Source organism: Natator depressus, chromosome 1, assembly GCF_965152275.1.
Source record: "Natator depressus isolate rNatDep1 chromosome 1, rNatDep2.hap1, whole genome shotgun sequence".
Taxonomy (NCBI): domain Eukaryota; kingdom Metazoa; phylum Chordata; order Testudines; family Cheloniidae; genus Natator; species Natator depressus.
The window spans coordinates 322,713,721-322,727,390 of record NC_134234.1 but is presented as its reverse complement, the minus strand read 5'-3'; the positions used below and the strand labels follow the sequence as shown (position 1 = coordinate 322,727,390).

General features: G+C 40.3%; 1 protein-coding gene across 4 annotated transcripts in view; it reads right to left on the bottom strand.

Moving 5' to 3' along the window:
- Nucleotides 1-13,395, bottom strand: part of ORC5 (origin recognition complex subunit 5) — a 138,254-nt gene extending 124,859 nt beyond the window's left edge. For all 4 annotated transcript variants that reach the window (XR_012637614.1, XM_074942514.1, XM_074942515.1 and 1 more), the window contains exons 1-4: nt 13,308-13,395; nt 10,911-11,103; nt 7,002-7,094; nt 1,200-1,397 (exon numbers count right to left, since the gene is read on the bottom strand). Coding sequence is in view for 3 of the 4 variants with exons in the window: in XM_074942514.1 (XP_074798615.1) it covers nt 1,200-1,397; nt 7,002-7,094; nt 10,911-11,042 (423 nt within the window). In the remaining variant the exon portion in view is untranslated. The remainder of the gene's footprint in view (nt 1-1,199; nt 1,398-7,001; nt 7,095-10,910; nt 11,104-13,307) is intronic.
- Nucleotides 13,396-13,670: the final 275 nt, after the last annotated feature.

Genomic DNA, 13,670 nt, shown 5'->3' with positions numbered 1-13,670 from the left:
TTTTAGTCACATGGTCAATTTGGCCTCCTTTAACAAATCTTTTGTTCCCTTTTTCCCAAAGAAAATACATTCTGGAGAGTGTGTCCACTATTTATATTATTTGAAGTTCTCTGCTACTACAACTATACTTCATGCATTATTTTTCACTTGGAATACAACTATAGTCTTTCTGCTGGACTCCTTTCTTCCTCCATCCACTGTTCACATGAAGTACAAAATTTTGCCAATTTAACTTTTCATTGCTCTACTTTTCTCCACACTGGCTGCCTTTACAGGTAAGAACTGAGTTTTAAATCTTGCTACTGAAGATTGAAGTTTTATGGGAGTTAAACAGCCCTTTTTATAAGGGAACCAATCAGTGATGAGCTGCCAGAAGCTCAAGAACTGGTTCCTTCACTCGCTCCGGGTCTTCGGCGGCACGTCCTTCAGTCCCTCCGGGTCTTCAGTGGCACTGAAGGACCCGCTGCCGAAATGCCGCTGAAGACCCGGAGCGAGTGAAGGACCCACTGCAGAAGTGCCGCCGAAGGCTCGGAGCGCTGCCGGGTCAGTAAAATTTCACATGGGAGCCTCCCCAGCCGAGAGCTCAGGCAGGACGGACAGGACGGTTCCGCGGGCCACATCCTGTCCGTCCCGCCTGAACTTCCCCACCCCTTTAACAACCGGGTCTAAACCGGCTTCAAAATTTAACCACCAGTTCATGCAAACCGGTGTGAACCGGCTCCAGCTCACTACTGGAACCAATCAGCATGACCTCTAGATTAAACCTGTGCTAGCCTAGCTACCCTCTCCACTTGGGTACTCCCCATGTAGCTTCCCCTATTCCCCCATTTGGTTTCTCTCTAATAGAACTATCTCCCAAAAGAGATTTGTGAGGTTGACTCTCTGCCTCATTATAAATCAACTCCGTTCTCACTACTGGCAACATTTTTTTGTTAAAATGTTTAGTTAACTATTTAGCACAATTTACTATTAGTATTTGCATGTGAATAATCTTCTAAAAAGAGACATATAGGGCCTGAGCAAACCCCGTGAAATCAACTGAAAGATTCTCATTTATTTCAATAAGTTTCAATTTGGGCTCACACAGCACAGTACAGAAACTCTATGAGCAACACCTATTTTTTCATACATACAGGAACTCTGATAAATACAGTTAAGCAAAATAAAAACAGGAGAAACATGCAAATTAAATTACTTACAATATATACTGTTTGATTCTGTAGATCTTGAGTAATAATTTCTTGCTTAAATAGACGTACAAAATCATTAAATGTGTCACAAGGCACATGAGAACCATGTTTACTTTCAGATGAAAGGTTCTGCAACTGGGTCAAAATTTCCTCTAAAAGGAGCCTCGAAGTAAAGCATTCAACACAGTTCACAAACACATGAGGAAGCTAAAAAAGGAGAAGAGAGAGACAATTTAATTATATTGAAAGAAATACAAAATGATAAAAAATAATCTAAATGGTTAAAAATCAGAGCTCAATATTCTAATTTCTTTGCTCCCCAGACATAGGAATAAACTGCATCACCCCCAGCAGGACACAATATTTACAGAAATATGATCAATAATGGATTATCATATGTGTAGCAATTCAAAATTTTACATACCACAAAGGGCAACTAAACAGATTTTAAGCATATTATCTTGTGACAGAGTTACTAATATGAAACATTCAGTGTAAATTATGTTTAAAAAACTCTTCAAAAATACATCCTTTTTTCTTCTTGTGAGTTATTCTGATAAAAAACACTTTTTAATCTATTACACATTACTGGGTCTAAAGCGTCTGACTCAGTCTGGGTCTCAGACTTCCATTTGACAGTAAAGTTTCATGGTAAATAAATCTAGAATTTAGTTTAAATAGAAAAAAATATTTGGAATGCAACTTCCACATACGCTCTTGAGACAAGGTATTGATATATAGTTCCAATGCACTGTCAGAAGCATGCACCCATGATTTATCTGTGAAAATGTGCTGATGATTGGAAGCATTACATATAGCATGATGTGTATTCAAAGATATTCCTGCCATGAGCTTTTACAGTGGCAATGACTGTGCTTCACTATTTCAGGTTCTCATCTCCTCACTTCATTTCTCAAATCAATTTCTGCAACACTTTTCATTAACAGAAGCCCTGAGATCACCTCACAGCATTATTTATATTGACATTTCAAGGCGGTTATGCTACAATTTAGCTGTATCAGTTTGTTTTGGGTTGCAGGTCTGTGTGAACACAGTACACAACTCGTACTTCTTTGGTGTGTGAAGTCCTGTATAGTCAAAGCATTGAAATACATAAGATTCTTATTTCCATAAGGTTATTAGCATATTTAACTCCTTTCAGAGTGGATTATAAAAATGACGACTTTTTTATTTTGTTATTTAAATTATAATAAGTTCTTTTAAAAAATAAGCCTGTTTAAAATGAAATGTGAATTTAATACAAAATATGTGAAGGCCTAAACATATTATTTCTTAAAACATTTAAATAAAAAAATATTCTGAAACCATGAGCTTTTATGAAAAGCTGAGTTGAAGACTGTTTTTCTATATAAAGAAAGAATCAGTGGGAAAACATCTAACTTTTGTGGCCAAGCTTCATAAATATAGCACAATAGGTCAGCCTGTTATATTATTTTTCTAGGCTGACCTGAAATAATTAGTTTAATTCACTGACTACCGTTAATCCCTCTGTTTAATAAATCATTGAGTTGTAAATGTGAAACATATTTTGACTAGAGAAGTTTATGTATCCAAAACTTTTAAGGTTTTGTTTAATAAAAAGTAAGTTTTACATGCTGTTTTGTGTGTTTAAACAAACTCCATTTACCATCCTAATGCAGCTTGAGACAAATCATGAGCAAAAAGTTAATTATCTAGTAAATAAGCAATAAATCAGTCACCATTTTCTAACATACTAAAATGTACAATTAATAAGTATCTGAAAATATTAAGATATAACTTCTTAAATAAATGTATGTAGTTACAGCGTACCCTCCTAGCAAAACGAAGTACCAAATGTAGTGTTAAGGCTCTATTTGGCTGTAAATCAACATGTTTTAATGGTTGTATCAACCAATGAGAATGCACCTCTCTTTAGAAAAATAACTGAAGTACAAATAGAAAAGCTGATTAAAACATTTAAATTGAGGCTTTGCACTTGGCGATTTAAATCAATCCACCCTGACTACATGACTGGTCAGAGGAATGAAACTGACCATTTAGAAAGACAGCACGATCTACGTACAAACTTCACCAGAACACATGCCCCTAATCATCTGAAAACCCAGAGCTCTTCTTATTTTGTTTACAGCAGAAGAGTTCAAGTTTTGTGACTTCTTCCACAGCCTCAGCCATTACTTTGGGGGGGCTGGGGGAGGAAAGATCTCAGCACTAAAATGAGCTTTAAAATTAAAAAGGTGTGTGTGTGGGGGGTGATTTTACTGCTACTTCTAAGTAAAATTTCAGGCTTGTCAATTTTGGCAGTATCTTTTTAATGTTCAAAAGTTAAGGTTGTCTGCCTTAATGGAACAACATAGAATAATAAAAATGGAACCAATCTGTCACTCACATATATATAAGGAATGAAAGGTTACTTATCTAGCAACTGTAGCTCTTAAAATAGGTTGCTGGCACAGAACCTCACACTTCAGGAAATATATGTTCTTCACTGAACATCAAAACCTTCTGGAAAGCAGTAGTCACTAGGACACACACATTCCTTGCAGAACCAAACCTCACATGCAAGGTTATATACAGAAGCCCCGGTACTGAGCTCATTACACTCCTCCCACTTAATTAGAACCCATATAAAAGGCTCAGTGGATGTGGGAAAGTGTGGATCATGCTGACAACCTACGCAAACAATGTTTAGTAGAAAGCATCCTTATCTCCTTTTTTGAGTACTGTAAAGAAGAGTCTCACTCATGGGAGATTAAGTAGCAGTAACCACCATTCAAAGGACAATTTGTTTAAGACAATTTAAAGAACCGTTCTCACAAACTGCACAAAGATCTAGTTGTAAAGTCAAGTGACTGATGTCTAAGTGTATGGTTTCAACTCAATGTAGCATAACTTGGCAACATAGATATTCTTCAGACAAGCTGTAGAGGCTACTTTGGACCTAACGGAACATGCTCTAAGTCCCTCACATATGGAGATGCCCACAAGGATGTAATGGTTACTAAGTATACAAAACCTTTGTCCACTTCAGGCCTTCTCTTGGACTTATCCTAACTAGAGATGTAAATATATAGTTTAAAAAGATAACTGTTTAAATGATTAAAATTTTATCATTTAACCAGTTAACCAATTAAAGGGAGAGGGGCTGGGTCTACTCCAGTACCACCATCGATGCAACAAAAATTCAAGTGGTTAAGTGCGCAAACAGGATGCAATTTTTAGCCAAAAAAAAGTCATGTAAAGGAAGAGGCACATCAATAAAACAAGGTAAGAGAAGCCAACAGGGTGGACAAAGTTAGGGTGGCCTAGCTCTAAGATTCTCAAAGCTCATATTTTATATGACATCTTATTTGCCTTATCAGATTGCTCAAATCAGATCTTAAACACTCTTAACTCACGACTGCAGGTTTGCAAAATGAGCTTTCAGTTATGGCAGTCTAATGATCTCTCTATATTATTTTTATTATAAATATTTGCATTGTAAAAAGGATAAATAGTAATTTTCAGTTCACCTCATAACAAATACTGTAGTGCAATCTCTTTACATTTGTAAGTTGCGTTTTCACAATAGATTTATTTTGTTACATAATTGAACTCAAAACACAAAACAATGTAAAACTTTACAGCCTACAAGTCCACTCAGCCCTACTTCTTGTTCAACCAATCACTAAGACAAACAAGTTTGTTTACATTTAAGGGAGACAATGCTGCCCACTTCTTATTTACAATGTCACCTGAAAGTGAGAACAGACATTCACATGGCACTGTTGTAGTCATCACTGCAAGGTATTTACTTGCCAGATATGCTAAACATTCGTATGCCCCTTCATGCTTGGCCACCATTCCAGAGGACATGCTTCCATGAATTGTATGTCTCCTGCTCTGTGTTTTACCTGCATTCTGCCATATATTTCATGTTACAGCAGTCTCGGATGATGACCCAGCATGTCGTTCGTTGTAAGAACACTTTCACTGCAGATGTGACAAAATGCAAAGACGGTACCAATGTGAGATTTCTAAAGATAGCAACAGCACTTGACCGAAAGTTTAAGACTCTGAAGTACCTTCCAAAATCTGAGACAGATGGGGTGGGGAGCATGCTTTCAGAAGTCTTAAAAGAACAACACTCCGATGAGGAAACTACAGAACCCGAACAACCAAAAAAGAAAAAAATCAACCTTCTGCTGGTGGCATCTGACTCAGATGATGAAAATGAGCATGCGTCAGTCTGCACTGCTTCGGATCGTTATCGAGTAGAACCCATCATCAGCATGGATACATGTCCTCTGGAATGATGGTTGAAACATGAAGGGACATATGAATCTTTAGTGCATCTGACATGTAAATATCTTGCAATGCCGGCTACAGCAGTGCCATGCGAATGCCTGTTCTCACTTTCAGGTGACATTGTTAACAAGAAGAGGGCAGCATTATCTCTTACAAATGTAAACAAATTTATTTGTCTGAGCGACTGGCTGAACAAGAAGTAGGACTGAGTGGACTTCTAGGCTCTTAAGTTTTACATTGTTTTGTTTTTGAGTTCAGTTATTTTTTATACATAATTCTACATTCGTAAGTTCAACTTTCATGATAAAGAGATTGCACTACAGTACTTGTATTAAGTGAATTGAAAAATACTATTTCTTTTGTTTTTACAGTTCAAATATTTATAATAAAAAATATAAAGTGAGCACTGTACACTTTGCATTCTGTGTTGTAACTGAAATTAATATATTTGAAAAAGTGGAAAACATCCAAAAATATTTATATAAATGGTATTCTATTAAAATTAATCACGCAATTAAAAAGTTTTTTTTTAATTGCTCGAGAGCCCTAATTTTAATCATGAATTAAATCAGTGAACAGAAAAACTTAATTTAAATTATTGATTTTAATCTTATTTTGCATTTGTACTTTAGTAATTTTCCTAGAGAGAGAAACATTCACTTCAGTTAGTATATTTTGGTACTTCATTTTGCTAACCAGGAGGATACGCTATATCTATATATATTTATTTAAGCAGTTATATGGCTTTGCACATGAGTTATTCAGATTCTTAATTTTGTAATTGTTAGAAAATAGTGAATGCTGCATTTCTGATTACCAGATGATTAATTTGTTACTCATATACTGTACAGCACCTAGTGCAGTGGTGCCTTGAACATGATCAGAACTTCTAGGCATCATTGTAATACAAATAGCCAACAACCAGTAAAATTTGGGTATTTAGTATTTGTAGCATGCATACCAATACAGTTTTATAAAATGGATTTAAAGGTGAATTTCTCAGCTCAAAAAAAGTGATCTGTAAATGACTGTCTCAGACCAGTGAGTGATGGCTGTCTGGGCTGACTGCAGCAAAGACATCTTAGTTTACCACTCCTCACTTTAAAAAAAAAAAAAAAAAAAAAAAAGTCTTTGTTTGCTTGTTTTTTTTAATTTCTAGCCAGGCTTATGATGATCAACATTGGCCCTTTATTAATTACCATTCACCCACCTTTCTGTACTAGACCCACCAACTCCAGAACATTTCCTTTTATCAATTTTGAATGTTATGAGTTTATTCTATTTTAATTTGCATTGTGTTGTGCAGCATCCAAAATGCCTTGATGAGAAGGAAGATGTTTTATGTGGCATCAAGCAATAAGTGGGAGAGATACTGTAAGAATAACAGACAAGAAATAGGAGCAAAATAAATTGTTCTTGCAGTTCTCCACCAAACTGAAAGTAGCTAGTTTGGGAACTTTTTTTTTTTTTAAATTCCTCATTGGCTCAAAGTATTTTATGAATTTCATAAGAATTTATTCTTACCTCTAACGTTTCTAGAAGAGTTTGCATCACATAGGTCTTGCCACTAGATGTATGTCCATAGATAAAGATGGATGGGAAGCTAAAATGCTGACGCTAGAAAAAAGTTAAAAAAATGTTAATATCTAACACTCTCTTTATTTCTGAGATTTAGAGAACTTTGGCTCATCTAGTTTTCTGCCAGAAAAAAAGCTTTGTTTTAAATTGAGAGTCAAATACAGTACACTCCAATTAAGATGCAACATGGTATTTTATCACGTTGATTCTGTGGTCCTCCAAACCTGAGAGCAGGGTTCAAAAAAGGCCCTAAAGCCACCACTGAAACTCCCAGAACATTAAGGCTGTGTCTTCATTAGGCAAAGGGTGCGTTCTTAACTCAGGTTAGCTAACCTGAGGTAAAATTCTAGTGAAGACAAGGCAGTTTGTTGGCTTTACTTCAATCTGTTAACTAATAAGAAAATGACAACTGGGATTTTAACTCAAGTTAGCTAACCCAAGTTAGATCATGTCTTCTTTAGGGGAAAAAAAAAGTGTTCTGGATTCTGTCACCCTTACTCATGTTGAGTAGTAACTTACTTGTCAAGATGTCCCACTGATAATGATGGCACTAATTGCAGAGTACTATTCAACATGTGTAAAGATGTCAGACTGGCCTTACGGTCGTATTTGCCTTTGACCCTTTAAGGGTACATCTACACTGCAAAAAACAAGATCATACTATGGCACTAAAAATCAGACTCATAGATGTGTAGGACTGGAAGGGACCTCAGTAAGTCATCTAGTCCAGTCCCCTGCACTCAAGGCAGGACTAATTATTATCTAGACCATCCCTGACAACTGTTTGTCTAACCTGCTCTTAAAAATCTCCAATGATGGAGAATAGCAGTTTAGATGTTCCTGGTTGGGCTGGAGCTCAGGTCCTGAGACCTACCCCTTTCCCAGTTTGCAGAGCTCAGGCAGGAAAGACTGCACTGCTATTTTTAGCACTGTCGCACAGCCCAAGTCTACAGACCCAGCTGGGCTCCGTGTCTTACTATGCATTTTGGGTTTTTTTTTGGCAGTATAGATTTACTTTCTTTTAGAGTCAAAAGGCTGAATATCAACTTCCACCCTCCAGATATTTTCTATAATGGAAAGCAATTAATTTAGGCTTACAACTCAAAAAAAAAAGTGTAATTTCTTAAATTATGTAGTGATAAATACAAGTTACAAAAAGGCTAAGACAGAAGATATTGGAACAGGGAAGGAGAGGGAGAAGGACAGAGAGGGAGGCAAGCCTCCTCACCCATAATACCTAAAACCCTGGTTGTTACCCAGTATAGTAGTATTCATGCTATATTTCTCAAGGTAAACTTAGAAATCATTTTAAGGGCTAATAAAAAATTAATATCTGAAGCTCTGCTATTGTTTCACAGAGCCTGAGCAGCCATTTTTTCAGCTGCTGCTATTTAAAATTTTACCCAAACCATGTAAGTATCTTAGGAGCCTAAGTCACTTACATGCTTTGAAAATTTTACCCGACTGTTAAAACCTATGTCCCTATGATTAAAGGGATAACCCAAAGCAGTTTAAATTTAATGAAAAGGAGGAAGTGGGAGGAAATTAAAAAAATAAAATAAAAATGAGAGAATTGAGATTTGAGGGAGAAGACTGGAAGCAAATCCAATTCATTCTGAAGATATCTTTATTTTTTGTCAAAATGTGCCCATTTAACGCAGCTGTACATTTTTTTTTTTAAATTAACTGAGGGCTTGGCTACACTTGCAGATGTAGAGCGCTTTGGGTCAAACCAGCCTTCATACAGCGCAGTAGGGAAAGTGCTCCAATCTGTCCACGCTGACAGCTGAAAGTGCACTGGCGTGGCCTCATTTGCAGCACTTGTAGCTGCATTGGGAGCAGTGCATTATGGGCAGCTATCCCAGTGGCTGCAACATGCTTTTCAAATGGGGAGGGGGTGGGGTGGAGAGTGTTGTGTGTATGGGAGGGGGGAGGAGAGTGGCTTTTTGGGGTGCTGAAAGTATGTCAGCACACTGTCTTATAAGTACAGACCCCCTTCCCTCCCCCGCCTCTCTCTCACTCACAGCAAACATTAGTTGTTTGTTTTTTATTCAGAGCTGATAAGCAGCCCACACTCTGGGAAACAGAGCTTTGAAAGAGCCACTTCCGCCCCCCCGCACAGTTCATAACAAAGACAAGGGAGCCCACTTCAGTTAATGGAATTATGGGACATTTCCAGAGGGCAATCAAAGTACTCTAAGGTAACTCCTCATTCACACTGACACTGTAGCATCTCACCCAATATGCAGCAAACCTTATCCCTCTGGGGAGGTGGAGTACCAGCAGCGCTCTGGCCAGGGAGTCAGAGCGCTCTACATGCCTTGCCAGTGTGGATGGGGAGTGAGTTAGAGCGCTCTGGGCAGCTTTATTGCAGTATCATGTGCAAGTGTAGCTAAGGCCTGAGAAACCCAAACTGACACAAAGTTAACAGAGAAAACATCTTCTGAATAACAATGAAACTAAATGCACTCAGGTCATGACTTCAAAACAAGTGCCCGAGTAAAGGTAAGTCTTCAATATGTCCTGAAGGCAATGCTTGAAAAATTCACTCTCCAGTGGCAAGCAGAAAGCTTTCCTTGGAAAATATGCGGACAGCCTAAGCCATAAAGATTCTGCAGAATTTAAGCTTTTGTTTAAAAACAAATTAAGCTTCCAGCCTTTATAGCTACAATAAATACATCAATATCCAGTATTTAAGCTTTAGAATCATAGAATATCATTGGAAGGGAGCTCAGGAGGTCATCTAATCCAACCCCCTGCTCAAAGCAGGACCAATCCCCAATTAAATCATCCCAGCCAGGGCTTTGTCAAGCCTGACCTTGAAAACCTCTATGGAAGGAGATTCCACCACCTCCCTAGGTAACGCATTCCAGTGTTTCACCACCCTCCTAGTGAAAAAGTTTTTCCTAATATCCAACCTAAACCTCCCCCACAGCAACTTGAGACCATTACTCCTTACCCCTGTCCTCTTCTACCACTGAGAATAGTCTAGAACCATCCTCTCTGGAACCACCTCTCAGGTAGTTGAAAGCAGCTATCAAATCCCCCCTCATTTCTTCTCTTCTGCAGACTAAACAATCCCAGTTCCCTCAGCCTCTCCTCAGAAGTCATGTGTTCCAGACCCCTAATCATTTTTGTTGCCCTTCGCTGGACTCTCTCCAATTTATCCACATCCTTCTTGTAGTGTGGGGCCCAAAACTGGACACACTACTCCAGATGAGGCCTCACCAATGTCGAATAGAGGGGGACGATCACGTCCCTCGATCTGCTTGCTATGCCCCTACTTATACATCCCAAAATGCCATTGGCCTTCTTGGCAACAAGGCCACACTGCTGACTCATATCCAGCTTCTCGTCCACTGTCACCCCTAGGTCCTTTTCCGCAGAACTGCTGCCTAGCCATTCGGTCCCTAGTCTGTAGCTGTGCATTGGGTTCTTCCGTCCTAAGTGCAGGACCCTGCACTTATCCTTATTGAACCTCATCAGATTTCTTTTGGCCCAATCCTCCAATTTGTCTAGGTCCCGCTGTATCCTATCCCTACCCTCCAGCATATCTACCACTTTTTTTTTTTATAAATACCTTGTAAAAAAAACTCTATTGCGGTACCAGACAAACTATCAACATCAACATCATTACAGTAGCTAGAGCATCTTGTGTTTCCAAGTTTATCAGACACCTACTAGCCAGAGGCTGATATGAAAGATAGATAATACAAGATCTCAAATTACAATGTAAACAGCTAGCCTAGCGCAGAGTAATAATGCATTTAAGTTTGTTTTCATCCTGTCCATAAAAACAAACATTTTAGTAGAACATCTATGATCTACCCAAATACACAATATAGAAAGAGCTACCTCTCCAAATATTGACATGAGTGATGACACTTGGGATTCTCGACAGGGCACCATACTTTCCAAGTGAAGCAAGGTAGCTTCAGGATACTCTGGATGTTCGAAATTAGGCATTTTGATTCCAGTTTCTGTCATCAGTCATCTAACTGCATATGCATGTCACCTTCCAAGAGGCAAGAAGGACCAAAGCGATGATCTGGAAAATAAAATGTTGTTATTTTTTCCTGTGTGGAGAAATAAAAGTAAACTAAATAAGAGGTGACAATCTCTTCTTATAATCAGACTTTGTAACCAAGGGCAATGATGATCAATTACTTATATCACAGTAGAACCCAAAGACCCCATTCAGGACTGGGGCCCAATAGTGCTGGGCCTTATACAGAAATAGAAACAAAAAAAGAGAACCCCTGCCCTGAAAGGTTTACAATTTAAAGACACAAACAAAAGGACAGGGGTAGATACAACAAATGAGCAATCAATATGCTATCACAACTTTGCTAGTTACATGAATTGCAGTTTTTTACTTTATATTTTGAGGGTAGATAGGAAGTAAAGGAGTAGAGAAAGGAAAGGAGAGAAATAGTCTCAGCTGGTCATCTGCTTAGCCATGATTAGCAAGCTGCTATCAGTAAGCATCACAGCAGAGACCAGCCTTATAGAAGGATATGAAGGATAAAATAGTGGCTCTTCAGATATTATCAGGGAGTTTTCCTTAAGCATAAAGGGCAGCATGGCAGCAAGCATAGAGGTGTTTAAGCAGGCAGCTGACTGGTGGGTGATAAGGGATAGGAACACTTGCAGAGTAAAAGCAGGGGCTGACACCATAATAGGTTACTAAGTCAGTTAGGAGATGGTGCTAAGTTATGAAGAGACTTAAAAGGTAACAATAAGAAACATATATTTGATGTGGAAGTCAATGGGGAGCCAGTGGACACCTCAAAGAGGGATTCAATGTGATCAGAACGATAAACCAGAAAAATGATCTTTAATCTGAACAGACTGGAGGAAAGCAAAAGTTACAGCAGTCAAGTCAGGATGAGGGCTTTGATGAGTCTTCACTTAGTAGAGAGAGGGAAAAAAGGCTAGATTTTAGAGATTTGGTTTTTTTTAAAAAGCAAGATTAAAAACACAATGGCCCAGTCAAAGATGACATCTAAAAGCTACAGTGCCTGAGTGACAGGGAGAATAGCGGTGTTGTCTACTCTGATAAAGAAAATGGCCAGATGGGAGAACCTGAGAAGACAGACTTAAAATATATATATATATATATGTATCTTAGTTTTGGTGATGTTTAATTTAAAATGATGACTGGACATTCAGGAAGAGATGTCAGAAAAACAAGCCGAGATAGAACTAGATGAAGCAAGATACCTCATTAGCTGAGAGATAGACCTGTGAGTTACCAATGTCAAGATGGTACACCAAGTGCTTTACAAACTTTAAAATACCCATGGGAGGCAAATCTTTTTATGCATAGTGTACAACAAAAGAAAAAAGAACAGCATCTCTGTTTCTGGACTGGAAAAGGGGGAACCAAACAATCCTGATTCTCAAGGTTTGCCACCCATTTCTTCAGCATGAAAAAAAAAAAACAATATCATGGTGTGAAAGTGCATCTTGACATCACACTATTTGTGCTGCCTATCATGACATCGCATTAGTGCATGAGGACAATACAATCACCTTATTTTGCCACCTCCCAAAGGCACTACGTTATATCCCACTCAGGAGTCAGAATAAGCCCAGGACTCACCAGACAACCGACCCTGCATATCAAGACTTTGCTGCAAGCTTTGAGGTAGGCGGCTACTTTACTAATGCCACAGATGTACTATCCCCCTTAATTTCAGGGGAAGGAATTCAACCGTGTACCCCTGCTCCCGCCAGCACCCTGTCATTGTCAGGGCAGGTGGAAACCGCGGGGCGCCATCGCAGTAGCCATTATCCCCCACACCTTTGCAGCAGGTAGCAATCCCGCCCAGGCCCACACCCCCAGCGCTATGCGGGGGGGAGACGGATTTAGCATAAAAACATCCCCCAGCTCTGCCCACGCTTCGGCCCAACGGCCAGCGGAAGGTGGCTCAAGCGAGCAATCCCGCCAGGGGCCACCCCACTCTCCGTGCCCCTGCGCGCCAGGTCTTTGCCCCACAACTCCGAGCCTGGCCCCGGCTGCGCCAGGACATGGGGGCCCCTCGCCCCTCCGCCCCCAAGACACTGCGGCGCTCGGGGGGATCCTGCCCCTCCCCTTCTGGGCCCTACAGTGTCGGGGCAGCCCTGACGCGCCCCCGCTGATGGGGGATCCCGGTCACCGCCCCGCTCACGGCGCCCGGGGCCCAGGCAAGATGCAGGCGCGCTCCCAGCCCCCGAACCGTCCACTAGCAGCCGGAGCCGGACACTCACCCCGACCCGGCACGCCGCCCTCCGCGGCCTCCGAACCGAGCGCCCGCCCGTGCACATGCGCACCTTGCGCCTATGGTCCCTTGAATGCGCACGTGCCAACTGTTTGCACATGCGCGTTAGGAAATTGAACTCTCCCAGCGTCGGCGCCCATATTGTGCCCACACCCGAGCTTAATGGGGGAGACTGCGCCTCCTAGGGGAGGAGGTGGAGCAGCCCGGGGGTTGGCAGATGGGGGGATGGGACGGGGAGCCGCTCGGGAGGAGCCGGGAATGGCAGATGTGTTTGGGACAGGGGGCGGGATAGCTCCCTGGTTTGAGCTTAGGGGTGAGGGTTGTGAGTTCAATCCTTTAGGGGGCCAGTTAG